At 41.8% G+C, this 19,805-nt stretch overlaps 1 protein-coding gene across 1 annotated transcript in view; it reads left to right on the plus strand.

The window, feature by feature from the left end:
* Positions 1–19,805, plus strand: part of CACNB4 (calcium voltage-gated channel auxiliary subunit beta 4) — a 156,674-nt gene that overhangs the window by 82,124 nt on the left and 54,745 nt on the right. Inside the window, exons 4-5 of the mRNA XM_027131371.1 lie at positions 15,826–15,945; positions 18,044–18,166. Of these exons, the coding sequence (XP_026987172.1) occupies positions 15,826–15,945; positions 18,044–18,166 (243 nt within the window). The remainder of the gene's footprint in view (positions 1–15,825; positions 15,946–18,043; positions 18,167–19,805) is intronic.

The raw sequence follows: 19,805 nt of genomic DNA on the forward strand, positions 1-19,805 counted from the left end.
GGGAGTGTTTTCGTTTTTTAAGCATGTATTTCAGGGAGGCAAAAAGAGCGAGAAACTAAAAAAAAAACCCAAAAAATATAGCTAAGTAAAGCAACTGCTGCCTTATTTTCCTCATTGAAAAGACAGGAGGGCACACTCTGTGACCAGAGAGCCCATATTCTGCTTTTGGAAGGGAAAAGAGTGTCATGTCTCTTTGAACCTGTTTAGGGTTCTAAAAGTCTCTGATGGATTGGCTCGTTTTGTTGACGGGGCTGGCCGTGAAACCCAGGGCGTGGGTGGGTTAGTAAAGGACATGCCTGCGCTCTGTGACTGGTGACTGCCCCTAGCCCCGGCTGTCTTGATGAAGGCACTGGAGTCTTAGAGAGGAGGACTACCACATCAGCCTTGGTTGGCGGGCAAGTCCCTTAGAGCTGCCATGCAATTCAGGGTAGAGAGTGGGTCAAGGGCGTCATCCCCACATGAGAAGGACAGCAGTCTTCTTCATGCAGCTGTCTGACCAAAACCCAAAACTGACTGTCTTCACATTATTCCCGAAGAGGGAATGCCTCCCAAGTGAACACAGCTTTTGCACGCAGAAAAAATATGGAGAGCTAAAGCCAACCTGATTTCTCAATTTCCTTTTAGCCAATACCTTTAATTGTCCCAATCAAAGTTCTTACTAGAGCCTTTAATTCTTCCTCATTTTGATTAATTTAAGCTTTGCATCTCTATGCATTTTTTTTTAAGAGAGGGGTTAAAAATAGCAAATATGGGCTCACCCAAGAAGCAAAGGGCCAGGATAAATCCATTAACGGAAGTGTGCTTGCTAACCAGTATGGAGTGATACCTCTGCTGAGTGCTTACACCGTCTGAGTGCACAATCTTCACAGCACTTCTATGGGTTAGGTTAATATGCTTCTCTTCAGAAAGGGGACTGAGCAGAGAAAGATTAGATCTCTTGTCCAAAAGCAAATACCTAGTAAATGGCAGTCTTAGGACTCCAACATAAGTCTAGTTTCAAAGCCCATCTCTGAACTCTTTATTTTTTCCAGCTCTCATACAAATAATCACTGCCTCTTATGTTTCCTAATGAAAAATAAAGATGATTCAAGTAAATTAAATCATAGTATCTCTCCCAGACTCATTCTTTTTTTTTGAGTTTTATTTTATTTTTTATACAGCAGGCTCTTATTAGTTATCTATTTTATACATATTAGTGTATATGTCAATCTGAACCTACCAGTTCATCCCACCCCCATCCCCCTTTCCTCCCTTGCTGTCCATATCGTTGTTCTCTACGTCTGTGTCTCTATTTCTGCCTTGCAAACAAGTTCATCTGTACCACTTTTCTAGATTCCACATATATGCATTAATATACGATACTTGTTTTTCTCTTTCTGACTTACTTCACTTTGTATGACGGTCTCTAGGTCCATCCACGTCTCTACAAATGACCTAATTTCGTTCCTTTTTAAGGCTGAGTAATATTCCACTGTATATATGTACCACATCTTCTTTATCCATTTGTCTGTCAATGGGCATTTAGGTTGCCTCCATAGTGCTGCAATGAGCATTGGGGTGCATGTGTCTTTTTTTTTTTTTTTTTTTTGCGGTACACAGGCCTCTCACTGTTGTAGCCTCTCCCGTTGTGGAGCACAGGCTCCGGACGCGCAGGCTCAGCAGCCATGGCTCATGGGCCCAGCGGCTCCGCGGCATGTGGGATCTTCCCGGACCAGGGCACAAACCCGTGTCCCCTGCGTCGGCAGGCAAACTCTCAACCACTGCACCACCACAGAAGCCCGGATGTGTCTTTTTGAATTCTGGTTTTCTCTGTGTATATGCCCGGTAGTGGGATTACTGGGTTATATGGTAATTCTATTTTTAGTTTTTAAGTAACCTCCATACTGTTCTCTATAGTGGCTCTATCAATTTACATCCCCACCAACAGTGCAAGAGGGTTCCCTTTTCTTCACACCATCTCCAGCATTTGTTGTTCATAGATTTTCTGATAATGCCCATTCTAACTGGTGTAAGTTGATACCTCATTGTAGTTTTGACTTGCATTTCTCTAATAATTAGTGATGTTGAGCAGCTTTTCATGCCTCTTGGCCAACTATATGTCTTCTTTGGAGAAATGTCTATTTAGGTCTTCTGCCCATTTTTGGATTGGGTTGTTTGCTTTTGTAATATTGATCTGCAAGAGCTGTTTATATATTTTGGAGATTAATCCTTTGTCGGGTGATTCATTTGCAAATATTTTCTCCCATTCTGAGGGTTGTCTTTTCGTCTTGTTTATAGTTTCCTTTGCTTTGCAAAAGCTTTTAAGTTTCATTAGGTCCCATTTGTTTACTTTTGTTTTTATTTCCATTACTCTAGGAGGTGGGTCAAAAAAGATCTTGATGGGCTTCCCTGGTGGCGCAGTGGTTGAGAGTCCACCTGCCAATGCAGGGGACATGGGTTCGTGCCCCAGTCTGGGAAGATCCCACTTGCCGCAGAGCGGCTGGGCCCGTGAGCCATGGCCGCTGAGCCTGCGCGTCCGGAACCTGTGCTCCGCAATGGGAGAGGCCACAACAGTGAGAGGCCCGCGTACCACACACACACACAAAAAAGATCTTGCTGTGATTTACGTCAAAGAGTGTTCTTCCTATGTTTTCCTCTAAGAATTTTATAGTGTCCGGCCTTACATTTAGGTCTTTAATCCATTTTGAGTTTATTTTTGTGTATGGTGTTAGGGAGTGTTTTAATTCCATTCTTTTATGTGTAGCTTTCCTGTTTTCCCAGCACCACTTATTGAAGAGGCTATCTTTGCTCCATTGTATATTCTGGCCTCCTTTGTCATAGATTAGGTGACCATAGGTGCATGGGTTTATCTCTGGGCTTTCTATCCTGTTCCATTGATCTATATTTCTGTTTTTGTGCCAGTAGCATACTGACTTGATTACTGTAGCTTTGTTGTATAGTCTGAAGTCAGGGAGTCTGATTCCTCCAGCTCTGTTTTTTTCCTTCAAGATTGCTTTGGCTATTCATGGTCTTTTGTGTCTCCATACAAATTTTAAGATTTTTTGTTCTAGTTCTGTAAAAAATGCCACTGGTAATTTGATAGGGATTGCATTGAATCTGTAAATTGCTTTGTGTAGTATAGTCATTTTCACAATATTGATTCTTCCAATCCAAGAGCATGGTATATCTCTCTATCTGTTTGTGTCATCTTTGATTTCTTTCATCAGTGTCTTACCGTTTTCTGAGTACAGGTCTTTTACCTCCTTAGGTAGGTTTATTCCTAGGTATTTTATTCTTTTTGCTGCAATGGTGAATGGGATTGTTTCCTTAATTTCTCTTTCTGATCTCTCGTTATTAGTGTATAGGAATACAACAAATTTCTGTGCATTTATTTTATATCCTTAACTTTACCAGATTCATTGATTAGCTCTAGTAGTTTTCTGGTGGCATCTTTAGGATTCTCTATGTATAGTATCATGTCATCTGCAAACAGTGAAACTTTTACTTCTTCTTTCCAATTTGTATTCCTTTTATTTCTTTTTCTTCTCTGATTGCCTTGGCTAGGACTTCCAAAACTATGTTGAATAGTAGTGGTGAGAGTGGACATCCTTGTCTTGTTCCTGATCTTAGAGGAAATGCTTTCAGTTTTTCACCATTGAGAATGATGTTTACTGTGGGTTTGTCATATATGGCCTTCATTATGTTGTGGTAGGTTCCTTCTATGCCCACTTTCTGGAGAGTGTTTATCATAAATGGGTGTTGAATTTTGTCAGAAGCTTTTTCTGCCCCTATTGAGATGATCATATGGTTTTTATTCTTCAGTTTGTTAACATGGTGTATCACATTGATTGATTTGCGTATATTGAAGAATCCTTGCATCCCTGGGATAAATCCCACTTGATCATGGTGTATGATCCTTTTCATGTGTTGTTGGATTCTGTTTGCTAGTATTTTGGTGAGGATTTTGCATCTATATTCATCAGTGATATTGGTCTGGAATTTTCTTTTTTTGTAGTATGTTTGTCTGGTTTTGGTATCAGGGTGATGGTGGCCTCATAGAATGAGTTTGGGAGTGTTCCTTCCTCTGAAATTTTTTGGAAGAGTTTGAGAAGGATGGGTGTTAGCTCTTCTCTAAATGTTTGAAAGAATTCACCTGTGAAGCCATCTGGTCCTGGACTTTTGTTTATTGGAAGATTTTTTATCACAGTTTCAATTTCATTACTTGTGATTGGTCTGTTCATGTTTTCTATTTCTTCCTGGTTCAATCTTGGAAGGTTATACCTTTCTAAGAATTCATCCATTTCTTCCAGGTTGTCCATTTTATTGGCATGGAGTTGCTTGTAGTAGTGTCTAATGATGCTTTGTATTTCTGTGGTGTCCGTTGTAACTTCTTCTCTTTCATTTCTAATTTTATTGATTTGAGTCCTTTCCCTCTTTTTCTTGATGAGTTCTCCCAGACTCGTTCTAATCAATAATTTTATCTCAACTTTTTTCTTTTTTGTTTGGTCCAAAAGTTTCCAACAACAACAAAAAAGCAGGTGTGGATTTCCTCTCTGACCACTTTGGATATAATAATGAGCTAATGGATAGGCCTGAAGGAAGGGAAGAGAAAACCTGAAAGTTTGATAGTCCCATCCTTAGGAATAGTTGATTGCATGTATTTAGATGTGAAATCAAATGAATACTCTATCACCATGTACTTGAAGACCTAATTCCTCTCACTATGAAGACATCTTTAAGAACAGATCTCAGAAGAATCTTAGAGATCATTCAAGAGATGCTCTGACCTGAAATGCAATTCTTGGCTTCATTAGCTGATGGTTGGGTGACTTAGGGCATGCAGCCTGACCCGTCTGTGAGGGCTCAAAAGAGCTTTGGAGAGAAAGCAAGATCGTTTACTGGGAAAAACATAGCATGGTTAGTAATTGTTAGTTCATTCTAAAAGCAGAGAGAGAGAGAGATTCTAGTGTTTTTAAGCCTGAAGCCTTAGTGATCTGCTCATCCAGCAGTATCTACCAACACCTCAACTGGGCTTAGTTATTAGCTATTAGCAAGGGCTTTTGAGTTAGTGAGATCAGAGTTCACCATACTTGGCCAGCTGTATGACCTTGGGCAGATTATTGGTTTCTCCTGAATCTTGGTTACTTCAGTGAGGATAATGAGCTCCACGTCTAATGTTTTTATGGTGACATTTAGATAACGTCTGTAAAGTGCTGTTTTATTCTGATTAAAGCCTCATTTCCTAGTTCCAAAGGTTGAACTAAGAATTTCCTCTAATCTAACAAGCTGCAATACAATTATCAGATGGGAGTCAAAAAGCAAGCCTTGTTTTCATTCCCCACTTCTGAACCCACTGCAGAGGAAGGACACTACCCAGGGAAGGTTATTGCTTTCACCACTCCAGATTCCATATAAAGTTGATCGACGCTGATGGGGAGGGCTGGGCACTGTGTAGTCGCTGTCAAGGCCCCAAAGAGCAAAGGAGGGATAGCAAGTTTGTAAGGAATATAGCAGCCTGGAGTACAGGTCTCGTGACAATGAGATGCTGGAGGATTCCTTTTCTGGAGGTAACTACGTGTGCATAAGGGACCCACCAGACCTCTCATATACCCTCAAATCAGTCACTGTCTTACAATTCAAAAATAGCATTTATACCTAAATTTAAACTACTACATTAAGTTGCATCATCTTGTTTTTAACTTAAGACCTACAAGCTTCACAAATTTAGGAGATTAGTGGTCAAAGAGAAAAACTCACGCTAACCTAGCCTTTGTTGGGGCCCCTAGCCCTTTCAGAGGGAATATTCTTTTCCAAAGACCACAGTTAATAAAAGTGGTTAACACTAACCACACCTATCAAAATCATCATTTGAGATTAAGGCAGGTAATTTCAAGCTACATAACTCTGTAAAAAGAAGTACAGGGCTTCCCTGGTGGCGCAGTGGTTGAGAGCCCGCCTGCCGATGTAGGGGACATGGGTTCGTCCCCTGGTCCGGGAAGATCCCACATGCCGCGGAGTGGCTGGGCCCGTGAGCCATGGCCGCTGAGCCTGCGCGTCCGGAGCCTGTGCTCCGCAACGGGAGAGGCTACAACAGTGAGAGGCCCGCGTATTGCATTAAAAAAAAAAAAAAATCTATAGCCATAGTTTCTGCTAGTGCTAGTATAAATATATGTATATATGTAAGAAATACATAAGGATATATCTATATAATTTTGCCTTTAAATATCTTCATCTGCAATTTATTTTTTGTATAAGAAATCAAATAGAGATCTACCTTTTTCCCCCAATCGGCCAGCTAAGTTTCCCAACATGGTTTACTGAATAATCACTCTTTTTCCATTGATTTGAAATGTTTCCAGTTATATATAGATATATATATTTTTAAATTTATATTTATTTATTTATTTTTGGCTGCATTGGGTCTTTGTTGATACATGTGGGCTTTCTCTAGTTGTGGCGAGCGGGGGCTACTCTTTGTTGCCGTGCACGGGCTTCTCATTGCGGTGGCTTCTCTTGTTGTGGAGCACAGGCTCTAGGCACATGGGCTTCAGTAGTTGTGGCACGTGGGCTCAGTAGTTGTGGCACATGGGCTCAGTAGTTGTGGCTCACGGGCTCTAGAGCACAGGCTCAGTAGTTGTGACGTATGGGCTTAGTTGCTCCGTGGCATGTGGGATCTTCCCGGACCAGGGCTTGAACTCGTGTCCCCTGCATTGGCAGGTGGATTCTTAACCACTGTGCCACCAGGGAAGTCCCCCTGTTAAATATTAATTATCAATATATAGAGGTTGATTTGTGGACTCTTATTTCTTTGATCTGTGCTAGAACCAAACATTTTTAATTTCTGCAGTTTTATAATGTTTTAATATCTATTTTAAAAAGGTTAATTCTCCTTCTTTATTCTTTTTTTTAACATTTTTTCTGAGATTTTTGAATATTAAGTTTTCCAAATCACTTTCATATCATTTTGTCAAGTTAACATTGGTGTTCACTCTTCCTTCCAACATGGTTTCCAGCAACATCTGGAAGCCCAAAGTGTATACTCCCTTTGGGTGAAGTCTGGGCATTACCAGGCAGTCCATTTGTGTTTCTCTTCCTCCCCTTGAAGCCTCCTTATTCACTTTTTCATTCAGTAAATAGTTTTGAACTCCTCTGAGGTGCAAAGCTCTGTGCTGGGGCCTCTGAGGACAACAAAAGTGGGGAAGACATGATCTCTGCCTGAAATGAAGTAGATGCTTCATTTTGGCTTCCGTCACATCTGCAGCCATCTCTGGGGAAGGGTGTCTGTTCTTGATGCAGTCAGTATGCATCGCTTTAATGAGAAACGTTATGAATACAAAATATTTTCAAAGAGTGAAGGATAATTTTTCATCAAACCATTTCTGAGGCTACAGAAATGATACAGGAGAGGTTCAAGTCCTTCCCTTACTTTCTTCTAAAGCAACCTATATTATTCCTTCCTTTATATGACAGAAGGAAAAGTCTTAAAAAAATTTTTTTTTAAATACAAGTAATTGCTTGGAGCTACTTTTGGGAGAAACATATTTACTGTTATCAGGTCTCTAATATGACTGTCAAGAAAATAGACCACAACATAAAAGTAGTGTTTTGTGGGCTACTTTGTAAACTACTCTGGGGGTATGTGAAGTGTCAGTCAATCCCTTTTCCAGAAGGATCACAGACGCCCACATTTACAAGAAACCATTAGTTGCCTTATCACTATGCAGTTCTGCAGCTACCAGCAGCACATTCAGGATTTTCTGAGCAAATATATTCATTTCCTTTTTAACGTCTCTGCTGAAACTAGATTAGTGCAGCTTGAGCCACCGCCCTGGCATGAAGACCGCGTGCTGTGGCTGCTGCTTGCAGGTGCCGGTGCTGGGATCGGCCAGGTGTAGCTGCCCAGACACTCACCTGTGTCCCATGGGTTGGTCAGAAGCTCTCGGTTCTGAGCAGGCAGCGCTGGTTCCAGGGGTGGCTGCTCAGTGTCCCATGATGTTGTTCTGTGACCCGTACAAAGTAAAGCTTGACTGCTTGAAGCCACCTTCTCCCAGCAGGCAGTCACTTTCCCTTTCCCAGAAGGAGAGTGAGCTCCATAATCTCATCATCTGTACCATGAAAATAACATTCTTATTGTATGCAAAACGTGATCATGACTTTTTTCAACTTCTGTTGCCCTTTAGTCTCACAGGGGGTTTTGATTGATTACTAATTGTGTTCATTGATGTAGCACTTCTTACATACATGTATGATCCCATGCACTGATTATCAGAGCAGTTTGGTGAAATAGGATCCATATAAAGTCATCTTTATCTTTTGTTCTTCCCCCAGTGTATTAGACTGAACCATATGAAACTGCAATCCTCACAGTAGCCCAAGCTAAGAGGAATCTGCCCCCGTTACCAACATCACCACTGATTTAACTTGCAGGTCTGCTGTTAGCCCCACGTTGCAACTTCTCCTTTCCCACAAGCTCCTAAATGGCCATGACTGACACAGATTTCCTTTTCATCTCCATCTGGGCCTTTTTGTCACCTCCCTCTTTATACTGATGAGGCCAATTGAAACTTTTCTGCTGTTGTTGTATCGCCACTGATGGGTCTCCTTGGACTACCAATGAAAAGAAATACCTATCTATCATTCTGTGGTATATGTAAGTGACATCATTATGCTGTACACCTTAAATTTATACAGTGCTGTATGTCAATTATATCTCAGTAAAAGTCAAAGAAAAAAATGCAAAACAAAGGAAAAAAGAAAAGAAATACCTATCCGAAACCAGGCAATTGCAGCAGTTGCCAAACTAGTCAACGTAACAAGAAGGATAGGTTGGCTAAGTTTTCTAAATAGTATTACTTCCTTTTAAATAAATTATGTAAAACAGTTATAATAGAACCCATTAATTTGGATTCCACTAGTCAGATAATTTAGACAAAGCCTGCATTTTGTTTTTAACTACATATTGATATATAATTATAATTTAGTTATAAGATAAGAAGTAACCTGTAAATAAGTAGTTTAACACAACTGGAGGAGTTATCACTTAAGAGAAAAAGAAAACTCAAGGGGGCCTTAAAATCTCCTACCAATAACTAAAATGCTGAGCAGAAATCCTGTCATTAAAGCAGAAACTCAATGAAATTCACAAACCAAAACCTTGATAATCTAGAGTTACCATGTGAAGTTAGAAAAGCAAACATGTCTTTTGAAAAAGTCTCCAGTTTATTTTCCATGATCTAAGAATGTCATTTCTTTACTTGCATCCATCGTTCCTAGCGAGTGAGATTTTGGTGTACGATCTGTGCTAACAAAATATTGCAGAATGTTGTTTTCTTTTAGTGAAGGCGACTAAAATGTTTGACTTTTTAATGTAAGTTTACACCACATGTTGTAGAGGAAATTTAAAAAAAGATTCTGCCCATACTCCTGCACCCTGCAATGTGCCCTATGATAGTGACATGGAGGGAAGTTCTTATTGCCTGTTTGAGCCTCAGATGCCTCATCTATAAAATGGGGATAATCGTAACCTACTTTGTAGTGTTGATGTGATAATCTAGAGTTCATAAGTTAGTGACTCACATAAAGTAAGGGATGAGTAAGCATTCATTCTCTTTCCTTTCCGTTTATGGCCTTTTCTGAACATATTCCTTTGCTGCCATTGACTGCTCTTTGAAGCCTAAAATAGGAGCTTAGTCGGATTAATTGCTGGTCTTCTGTCCAATAAAAGTGGGCTGCAGAGCTTGCCTTATTCTTTCAACCAACATATTTGAAGACCTTCTGTTTACAAGACACGGTACAAGGCACCTTAGAGCAAAGTTAAGCTGTCATCTCCGAGGAATAATTTCAAAAGTTCCTTGTTCTGCCAAAGTGCTGATAATGTACACATTATCCAGTGCTCTGGATTAGGGCACTGAAAACCATAATCCTTAAAAAAAAGAAAAATCTCATGTTATGGGGGGGCGGTCTGCTAACAACATCACACCCAGTTAGCATAAACCTTGATCAATTAACCAACCACCCTAGAAGAACTTGAAATCATGGAACAAAGAATAGATTTTGATGGGAGCGAGAGTGTCTTTCTTTCAATGAAGTTGAGGTTCTGCTATGTTCTAGGCACTGCCCAGGTGTATCTACTTGGAGACATAGCCTGGACCCTGCTAGGCTGGGTGGGGGCCCTTGCTAAGAGCTCTGGACATGTTTGGTGAAGGGGGTGGAGGAGAAGAAAGCATCTGCAAGAAAGTGAGGGGCTATCCTGTAAAGATACATGTTGCCTACAAGACCTTTTTGTCTAGGGCAGCCTCACGAGGGGGCTCTTTACCTATCCACCCTGGGAACTCTGGGAAAGTAATCAAGAAAGAGCTTTGTTCCTTCTACATTGTGGAAAAGTGCATCGTCACGTCATTGCAAACTCAGTGGAAAGAAACAAGCTCACATCCATTGGGAGTGATATGTGTCTCTGGACATTCCACTTTCACTTAGCCCACTTAATGCAACTATTAAAATACCAGATTTACATCAAGTTTAACATTCACTTGTCTGATCTGGAAGGGCTGACATTTGGAGTACGAACCACTGCACAGCCCCATGTGGTAGCCACTAGTTAACATGTGGGTATCTGCCTTTAAATTAATTAAAGTGAAATAAAACTTTAAACATTTAAAAATTAAATGATAAGTTCAGTTCTTCCGTCTGGCCAGGCACATTTCAAGTGCTCCATAACCACATGTGGCTAGTGGCTACCATACTGGACAGCAGCCATACAGAATATCCATCATTGCAGAAAGTTCTCTTGCACAACACTGGTTTTATTTGTGCCATTACTATGCTTGTATGCTATGCTATACTATGGCATCTTAGTAATTCTCCAAAATAACCCTGAAGGGTTCATTCCTATTTTGCCGATGAGGATAGAATCTCAGAAAAGTTAAGCAGCTCTCCTCTCACATTGTTGCCACTGACAGATGGTCAGTGTCCAGTGAATGGACAGCTAAGCTAGGTAGGAAGTGAGAGGCACAGGACTGACCACAAAGCCCAAAAGTTCCAACAATAACCACGTTCTGTTCCAGTATTAATGCATTTAAAAATCAAACATTCATAAACTCTCCCTTCTCCTTGCTGTAATTTAATGACATATCTAAATACTAAAACTACTCATAAGAAGAGGAAGTATATTTTAGTTTTAGAAGGACAAGATAAGTAAGTGGATCCCTGGATCTCGTGGTATGTTTGGAGAGTGGCTGCAAATAGGCAAAAGGGTTTTTTGGTTTTTTTTTCCTGAAATGGTAGAAGTATTCTAATATTAGATTGTTGTGTGAATTGTATCCTGTAAATTTATTAAAAATTTATTGAATCATAATTTAAATTATGTGAATTTTATGGTATGTAAATTATACCTCAGTAAAGCTGTTTTAAAAAAAAGAACAAGATGTAAATCCTAAGACTCTAGGGCAGCCAAAAATTGAATGCTGAAAAGCTGCCCAAAACTGTAATGAGTGAGTCAAATATTATTTGCTGGCAGTTCCTCAATTTTCCTCATGATGGTAAACGAAATGATGTTCCATCTCAAATCAAACACTGGGAAACTCTGTGAGGTATGTGTTATTATCTCTATTTCAAAGGGGGAGGAAATTGAGACTCAGAAAGTTAAAATAAGTTGCCCAAGACACACAGCCAGTAAGAACTAGCAGCAGTGTCAAACCCAATACTTCCTGACCCCAAAGTCCACGGCCACTCTCCCATTCATGTCATGGCTTCTCTCTCCGGGCAGGAAAAGAAACTTTTCCATTGTTTGACTTGAGATCACTTTCCTTCTTCTAGGACAACAGTAAACTAACTGATTTTTCAATGTTTCTATAACGTTTGTATTTTATACTCAAGAAGATTTATGAAAGGTGTGAGGCTGGAATCTGTTTTCAATATTGAGTAAAAGGGGGAAAAAAATCTGGGCCTCATGTTAATAGAAAGACATGTATGTGTTTCTTTTGATATTCACTAGGATGCATTATTTTATACATACATATGTAATGTTATATATATATATATTTATAAAGACTTGCAGCGGGCTCCCCTGGTGGCGCAGTAGTTGAGAGTCCACCTGCCGATGCAGTGGATGCGGGTTCGTGCCCCGGTCCGGGAAGATCCCACATGCCGCGGAGCGGCTGGGCCCGTGAGCCATGGCCGCTGAGCCTGCGCGTCCGGAGCCTGTGCACCGCAACGGGAGAGGCCACAACAGTGAGAGGCCCGTGTACCGCAAAAAAAAAAAAAAGACTTGCAGCAATTGTTTCCATTTTTTCCCCCCAATTTAGTTGTTTCTTTGGAGACTCAAAGATGTGACTTGCAATGGTTTCTGCTTAGGAACTTTTGAGGGACTAGCCTCTGTCGTGCATCTTACACGTAGATTAACAGCCCAGGTTTGGCTCACTTGATGAGTTGGGTGCCTTGCTCTTTGCCCATTTTATGAAGTGGAATTTTGGAAAACAAAAAGCTGATGGGGCTGCAGTTTTTACCTTTGGCCAGAGGTAGTAACCTTTATATCTTTAGTTCTGTCCTCTTAGCATCTAGCATTATTCCCTTCTTGCAGTTTCCCTCTTCCTGATCATAAAGGTTTAACCAGACCTCTGGGCAGTCCCCCCCGACCCTCCAGTCCTACTAAGCCTGCTGCAGCCCCACTTCCCTTCCCCATCCTCCCTCTAGTCCGGCCCAGGCAGTCTCCTCTTGCCTCTCTGTGGCTCTCTTCTTCTGCTCTCTGTGTCTTTGTAAACAACCTAGGTTCTTTTTCTTTTCCTTTCTTTCTCCTGTCTGTACTCTCTATCAACCAGTTGAAACAAATCAAATAAAAATCAATAGAAACAAGAAACCAGTTCTGTGCCAAGCCAGCAGAACATGTCCATGGGCCAAATTTGGGCTCTTGATGTTGGATCTCTGCTATCCCTAGGACCTTGAGAGACAGCAGCAATGATTTCCATATTCAGAGAAATGTAGATGTCATTGAAAGAAAAAAAAAAAACAGAGTAAATACTGTGAATCTCACACTGTAATTATAAAAATAAATATCACAGTGCTTTATTTTTCCCTCTACCAATATTCTTAGAATATTGTGTGCTTTTACATACTTGGCAATAGTAGAACTTATTAAGTAATTTTGAAATTCTTAACAGTCTTGTTCACATTTAAAAATAAAGTTTATTTGCAGGAGCCCTTGAGTCACTCCTTGTGTGCGCAGAGGATTGAATGCCAGGATTTGAAAAATCGTTAACGGAGTTTTCAGGAAATTAGCCATCTCCTAGTGTCAACAGTGGATTGTGTATTTTAGCTGTTTGACTCACTGCTCCACTGGGCAGCCTGCTTTCTTTTGAACTGCAGTTGTTAGCCTTCCCCAGCACGTGTTTTCAAAACAAGTGCCTCCTTCCTGACTTCCTGCATCGTAATCACTTTATAGTCCAGACACTTTTGCAGACATCTAACACCTTAAAATGGTCTACCACACACACATCACACTTCAGCAAAGCATTGCCTAGAACTAACACAAAACCGTTTTCATATATTTTTTAGAAACATTGTTTCCTTTCTCTCTTCCTCTGGATTTTATGCAGATATACCTAAATTTGGACAAAAGATTTATGCTGATAGAACTCTCTTGTTTTAAAGGACTTCAAGGTAGCTCTTTTTTTTTTTTTTGCGGTACGCGGGCCTCTCACTGTCGTGGCCTCTCCCGTTGCGGAGCACAGGCTCTGGACGTGCAGGCTCAGCAGCCATGGCTCACGGGCCCAGCTGCTCCGCGGCATGTGGGATCTTCCCAGACCGGGGCATGAACCCGTGTCCCCTGCATCGGCAGGCGGACTCTCAACCACTGCACCACCAGGGAAGCCCAGGGTAGCTCTTTTTTAAGCAATGAATGCATCTATAAAATAGTCACCCTGTACTTATTTATTTTGTAGGTCCAGATTTTTCCCCAGTAGATTTGCACAGATGAGTTTGGTTATAATTTGGTTAGCAAATACATTTCCTCTGTAAAGGGCACTTTCAAAAGCACTGCATAAAGTGCATGGATTTGGACACACTGCAGTTATGAAACTTACAGTATAATCATTTTGCAATATATAAATGTATCAAATCAACACATTGTACACCTTAAACTTGCACAGTGTTATATGTCAATTATATCTCAATAAAGCTGGGGAAAAAAACTTATCGTGTTTTCTATGCAGCAAATACAATAAAAAAGGATACTGTACAGTTCAAGATGGGCAACTTACTTGCATATGTAAGTAAGCTGAAAAATGATTAGAATCTCTTAACTCTTTTTTTTTTTTAAATCAAGGTAGAAATACCAGCACTAGGAAATAGAAATGCGAATGGCTATTTATTGTGTGCCTACTATGTGCCAGGTCCTAGAGTAAATATTTTTTCAAGTCCAGCTCAATGTAGGGTTTGAAACTGCTGGCTCTACGGTTGGATTACCCGTGTTTGAATCCCAGCTTACCCACTGCTCTAAGGATTCAGTGAGATAAGGTGTGCAAAGCATCTAGCCCCACGCTGGTGTGACAGCCAGGGCTCAATAATCAGGGATTCATTATATCCTATTCCATTTAATTCTGTGAAGTAAACCACATCCCCATTTTACAGAAGAGGAGACTGAGTCTTAGAGTGGTCTAGGAACTTGTATAAAGTCTTCAAAAGTGTGTTGCAGAGTTAGAATTTAGAACCAGGGTTCTACTGGGCATTCTGATAAAACTCTAACCAGGAATTATTGTTCTAGGCTGCCAGGAAAATCTGTGCTGGGATTTTTTTTATGGTGGGAAAGACTACCCCAGCTAAAATGATACCCTCTACTGAGACAAAGCTACCCATACAGGCAGCAAATTCACAAATAATGTATAAACAAACAAACCCTAATATTTCTAAGTTTAGAAGAAACTTTCAAAGTGCCCGTTTCAGCAGTCAGCCATTCTTAGAGTTATTTTTTTGCAGTGGGTAGCAAATTCTCAGCTATATGGATAAGCATATGCCTTTTAGAATCTGTACCTGGTTTATGAAACATGCCAAATACACCAGTCTTATCAATACGTCTGCTGTGGAAATATCATCTACACAAATATCAACTTCTAATGCCAGCTTAAGGAAATTGTAAGGGTGATGTTCTTTTAGCAAGCAGAAAGCAAGTTTCTGGGGTGTTTGTTTTTGTTTTTAACTTTTCAGCTGCTGTGGTTTTCATCTCTTCTTATGGCATGAGCACCAAGTGATGTCCACTGCCCGAAATTCCTTGGCCACATGAGTCAGGCTGGATTTCATTGTTGTTCAAATAGTCCTTCTAGGAATGGGCTTCAGTTGAGGACATCCTTGTTCAATGGCATTGACAATGGAACTGAAAATCATTTTACTAATTCAGGTTTCTGATTTGCTGTGTTGAAATCTTAACTTGATCATCTGTAATCCAAGATATGGGTAGGAGTTACTCTTGTAATAGGCTAAATCTCTTACTCCTTTAAAAATCTGTATATAAAACAGAGAATGGAAAGAAATTTCAGTTCCGCAAGTTGATATGGGCTTAATATAAAGATAGCACAAAACAAGAAGAATTGGGGCTGAACATCACATAATTTTCATTGCAGTTTACTTTCTAGCACTTAATCTAGTCAAAATATTTCCCTTCCTAACATTGCTACCTTCCGAATTACTCAGATGCTTAACTATATTCTGCCATCTAAATTTATGTCTGCAATAAGGCATAGAGCGTATTTATCAAATTCTATGCAAATGAGAAGAACCCACTCCAGGATGCTGTTAGATGTGATGATTTAAGAAGCTCCACATCACCTCATTCAAGCTACTCTGGGTTTTCCTTTCCAGGGTTCAGCGGATTCCTACACGAGCAGGCCGTCTGACTCCGATGTCTCTCTGGAAGAGGATCGGGAAGCAATTCGGCAAGAGAGAGAGCAGCAGGCGGCCATCCAGCTTGAGAGAGCAAAGGTGACGTTCTTGCCCCTCTTGGGTTCCAAAGTGGCATGTTGCTCAGCAGGTATCAGCTGCTCTTCCCCTGCCTCAGATTTCTCTGGAGTAATCATTTTATGATCATTCTGATAAGGCACCAGATTGCAAGGCTCCATGATCTGTTCACCCCTGATAGTAACATTCTCAGGGAGCCATATCCCGAGACACGGACCCCTTCACCTACCTTTTGTGTTTGGTTTGCTGGTGAAAATTCTTGGTCATCTTCTAACTTAGCGATTGTGCCCCATATCCAGCTTGCCCCTCCCACTGTCGTTAGAGGGCCTCCCAAGGAACCAGCGTGCTTGCCCCGTTCTCCAAGACAGCAGCCTTCATTGCAGGCCACACGTGCATAACTGGTCAGTGGGTCTCCCTGTTGGTGTCTCTGTTCTTCCCTCTTGGTGTCAATCTCCCACCTCAAGTTCACCGTTCAGAGCTTTGAACAACGATTAGCATTTCAGCAAAGATGAGCAATGAAAGGCTTTGCCGCAAGAGACCTTCAGATATTCCACAGGGAGGGGCCCCCATAGGAATCCCTGCCCCATAGGAGGCAACAAAGAACAAATTGCATTTTTGAATGTTAGAACTGAGTCACTAGAGATCTCCCATGCTATGTCTTTCAGACTTTTTTTTTTTTTTTTAAGCACAGACCCCTTTTGTCAAATGAAATTTTATGCACAGTAACAGATATAACATGTTCCTGGTCAGCCTCTCCTCCTTTGCCCTTCACGATAGACTCCTAAAGCATATTGATCTAGTCTTTCTAATTTTTAGGAGAAAAAAAAAAAAAGCTCAGATAAAGTGAACTCCTTCCGTTTTCTATTTTTATTTAATTAATTAACTTACTTTTTTTAAATTTTTATTTTTATTTTTTTGCGGTATGTGGACCTCTCACTGTTGTGGCCTCTCCCGTTGCGGAGCACAGGCTCCGGACGCGCAGGCCCAGCGGCCATGGCTCACGGGCCCAACCGCTCCGCGGCATGTGGAATCTTCCCGGACAGGGGCATGAACCCGTGTCCCCTGCATCGGCAGGCGGACTCTCAACCACTGCGCCACCAGGGAAGCCCCCCTTTTCTGTTTTTACAGTAAAATGTTTAAAAGAGCGGGAAGAGGAGGATGAGGCAGGTTCACCAGGTGTCTTCCTTTGCTTCCACACCCGTGCTACCTGTGCTGGTTGGCGGAAGGGGGTTGGAGCAGCACCTGGGAAAGGACATCAGTGAGACTCTAACTCGGATCCTGCCTCAGTGCTGTTGCTCCCAGGCATGGTCCCAGCACGAATAAATGAGCCCATAACAGAGCAGCCCGGGATTGCTGGAAACTGATGTTCTTATTTGTGGCTAAATTTTGTTTTAGGTTTCTCTCAGAGTTTATTTTGTGGCTATTGTGGTCACCCAAATGTCAGCAACAGTGCTGTTAGCTTAGGCTGGTGGCTTACTTAACCTCTGCCAAGCTGCACCAGCCCGAGAGCACTTTGCTGCGGAGGAATCTGTCTAAGAAAAGTTTCAGAAGCAGCTTTTGTTAGCTAGGGAGAAGGTGATGAGTGAGCAGCTCCGCCCTTCCTGTCTACTGGGACGGGGCTTTCTTTTCCCTGGCAGGACAAGGTATTCTATTGAGTGGGATCCTGCAGGTTTTCAGGCCTAAGGCTATTTCAAAAATATTTATTTTAACCCTCCACCACCTTTTTATTTAAGACCCAGCACACATTTCCTGTATGCCAAGGTGGAGGCGTGTGTTACCATTTAAAATAATAAACATGAGTTTTATGACTAGAGGCCAAAACAGACTGCCCCTCCCGCCTTTCCATCCCTTCCCCCCAAATTTTAGGGCACGATTCTTTGGGATGTTGGAAAGTACGACAGGAGGGGGAACATGGTCGGGCTGATAGGACTGAATCCTCTTCAGAGCCCTTTCTGCAGATTTCTCACTGCTGCCTGGAAATGTGGAACCCAGTTGAGATCCCTCTTTGGAAAGTGATTTCCCTTACTGCCTGGTACTATCCATTATCTGGTTCTACATTTCAGTGTGAAAAATCCTCTTCTGTCTTCCTCCCTCCATCCTTATTCCATGGTTCTGTTCCCAGTCGAAACCTGTAGCATTTGCTGTGAAGACGAATGTGAGCTACTGTGGTGCCTTGGATGAGGATGTGCCTGTTCCAAGCACGGCCATCTCCTTTGACGCCAAGGACTTTCTACACATTAAAGAGGTAAATGTAGGGCACTCTGTATCCCCTAACCTGCTACAAGGCCAAGGCCAGGAATCAGCTCTGAGCCAAACTAAATGGAGAGAAGCGCTGAGGAGCTGCCAATGTGTTACCTCATTTAATTGGCTAAGCCTTCCAAATCCATTCCTTCTCAGCAAGATTTGGAAGCCTGAGATCATTGCTTACATTATCACACATTTAAAACATTGAATCACAATCATCAGAGGATCGATGTAGGATAAACCTGTGGTCCTCTGGTCACCTTTTAATCACCTACCATGATAGATCCATTGACATAGATCAATGGATCCAATTTAGGGAAACGTGAGTTTGGTGGCATGGCTCCTACCCAGAAGGCACCATTTACAAGGGATGTTGTAATTATAAACATCTGGATTATTATCCCGTGGACCTTGACCGCCAAACCAACACTACAGAGTATAATAATTAAATTGTTAAAGTTAAGAGAAGGGCAGAGGACTTTGGGAAATAGAAACCTTGAGGGATTGAGTACTTGAGGCCTCGCATCTTGAAAGATGGAATAGTGACATCAAAAACTTTCATTTACTCAACCTGGGTATATTGAAATCCTCCTTTATGTCAGACATCGTGCTGGGCATTTGGGGATCAGAACTGAAGGTCCACTGTCCCCTCGGCCAGGGAGCTCAGAGTCTGGTGGGGGAGACAAACTAGTGCATAGTTTCTGCATGGGCTGAGAAGTTCTGTTACAGTAAAATTGAATGGGTGTTGTGGGAGCCCAAAGAAAGAGCAGGAGGGACCATCCGGCTCAGGAAGAGGAGGGTGGGGGGCTGGAAAGCTCTACAGAAGTGGTGAAGCCTGAATTCAGGCTGGGTTGAGGAGTGGCGGTTTCAGGTGGAAGGGACAGCCAGGGGCAATGAGCACAGCACCGCTGGAGGGCGGTAAGCGGGGAGTGGTACAGGGGATGGGCCACGTCAGAGAGGCAGGGGCCAGATGAGAAAGGACCTTGTAGGCCATGGCAAGGAGGCTGGACTCGATCACCAGGCAGTGGGCTGGAGAGGAATTTTAAATAAAGGATGGATGTGACCAGCCTCGTATCTTAGCATGGTGACTCTGATGGTCGAGGGAGTATTGCAGAGGCTGGGGAGACATGGTAAGTCTAGACAGTGGCTGAAGCAGAGATGATAGAAAGAGGGAGCAGCTTGGAGAGAGAGTTAAGAGGCAAATAGACCAGATTGGAAGATTTCACATGGTGGGGGCGGGGGGCTAGTGGAGAAAGTGAGATGAAGAGAAATGAAGGATGGAGGGCAGTTTCTCTAGCTCACCTGAAAGGGCAGAGGGTGGTGTCAGCTATCAAAATAAAGAAGGCCGAGAGGGGAGAAGATTAGTGACAGGGGTGACGTGATTATGAATTTGCTATTAGGTGCACTGTGTCTGGGGCACTGGGAACCTCCCATGGAGTTACTCAATGGGCCTTTCCCCACATAATGTGGAGGCCAGAGGAGAGGAATTGCAGTTTGCTCTTCCTAAGTGCTTTGAGTTGAAAAGGAGGACAGGTTTTAGCCAGGAGAAGGCAGCATAGAGTTGAGGGAGTGTTTTTACAAGTTTATTGGATTTTTTTTGTTTTTTTAGGATGGGAAAGATTTTAATATGTTTTCCATGC

The sequence above is a fragment of the Aethalodelphis obliquidens genome, unplaced genomic scaffold (assembly GCF_003676395.1).
Source record: "Aethalodelphis obliquidens isolate GAN/ISIS:26980383/991018 unplaced genomic scaffold, ASM367639v1 scaffold2, whole genome shotgun sequence".
Classification (NCBI taxonomy): domain Eukaryota; kingdom Metazoa; phylum Chordata; class Mammalia; order Artiodactyla; family Delphinidae; genus Aethalodelphis; species Aethalodelphis obliquidens.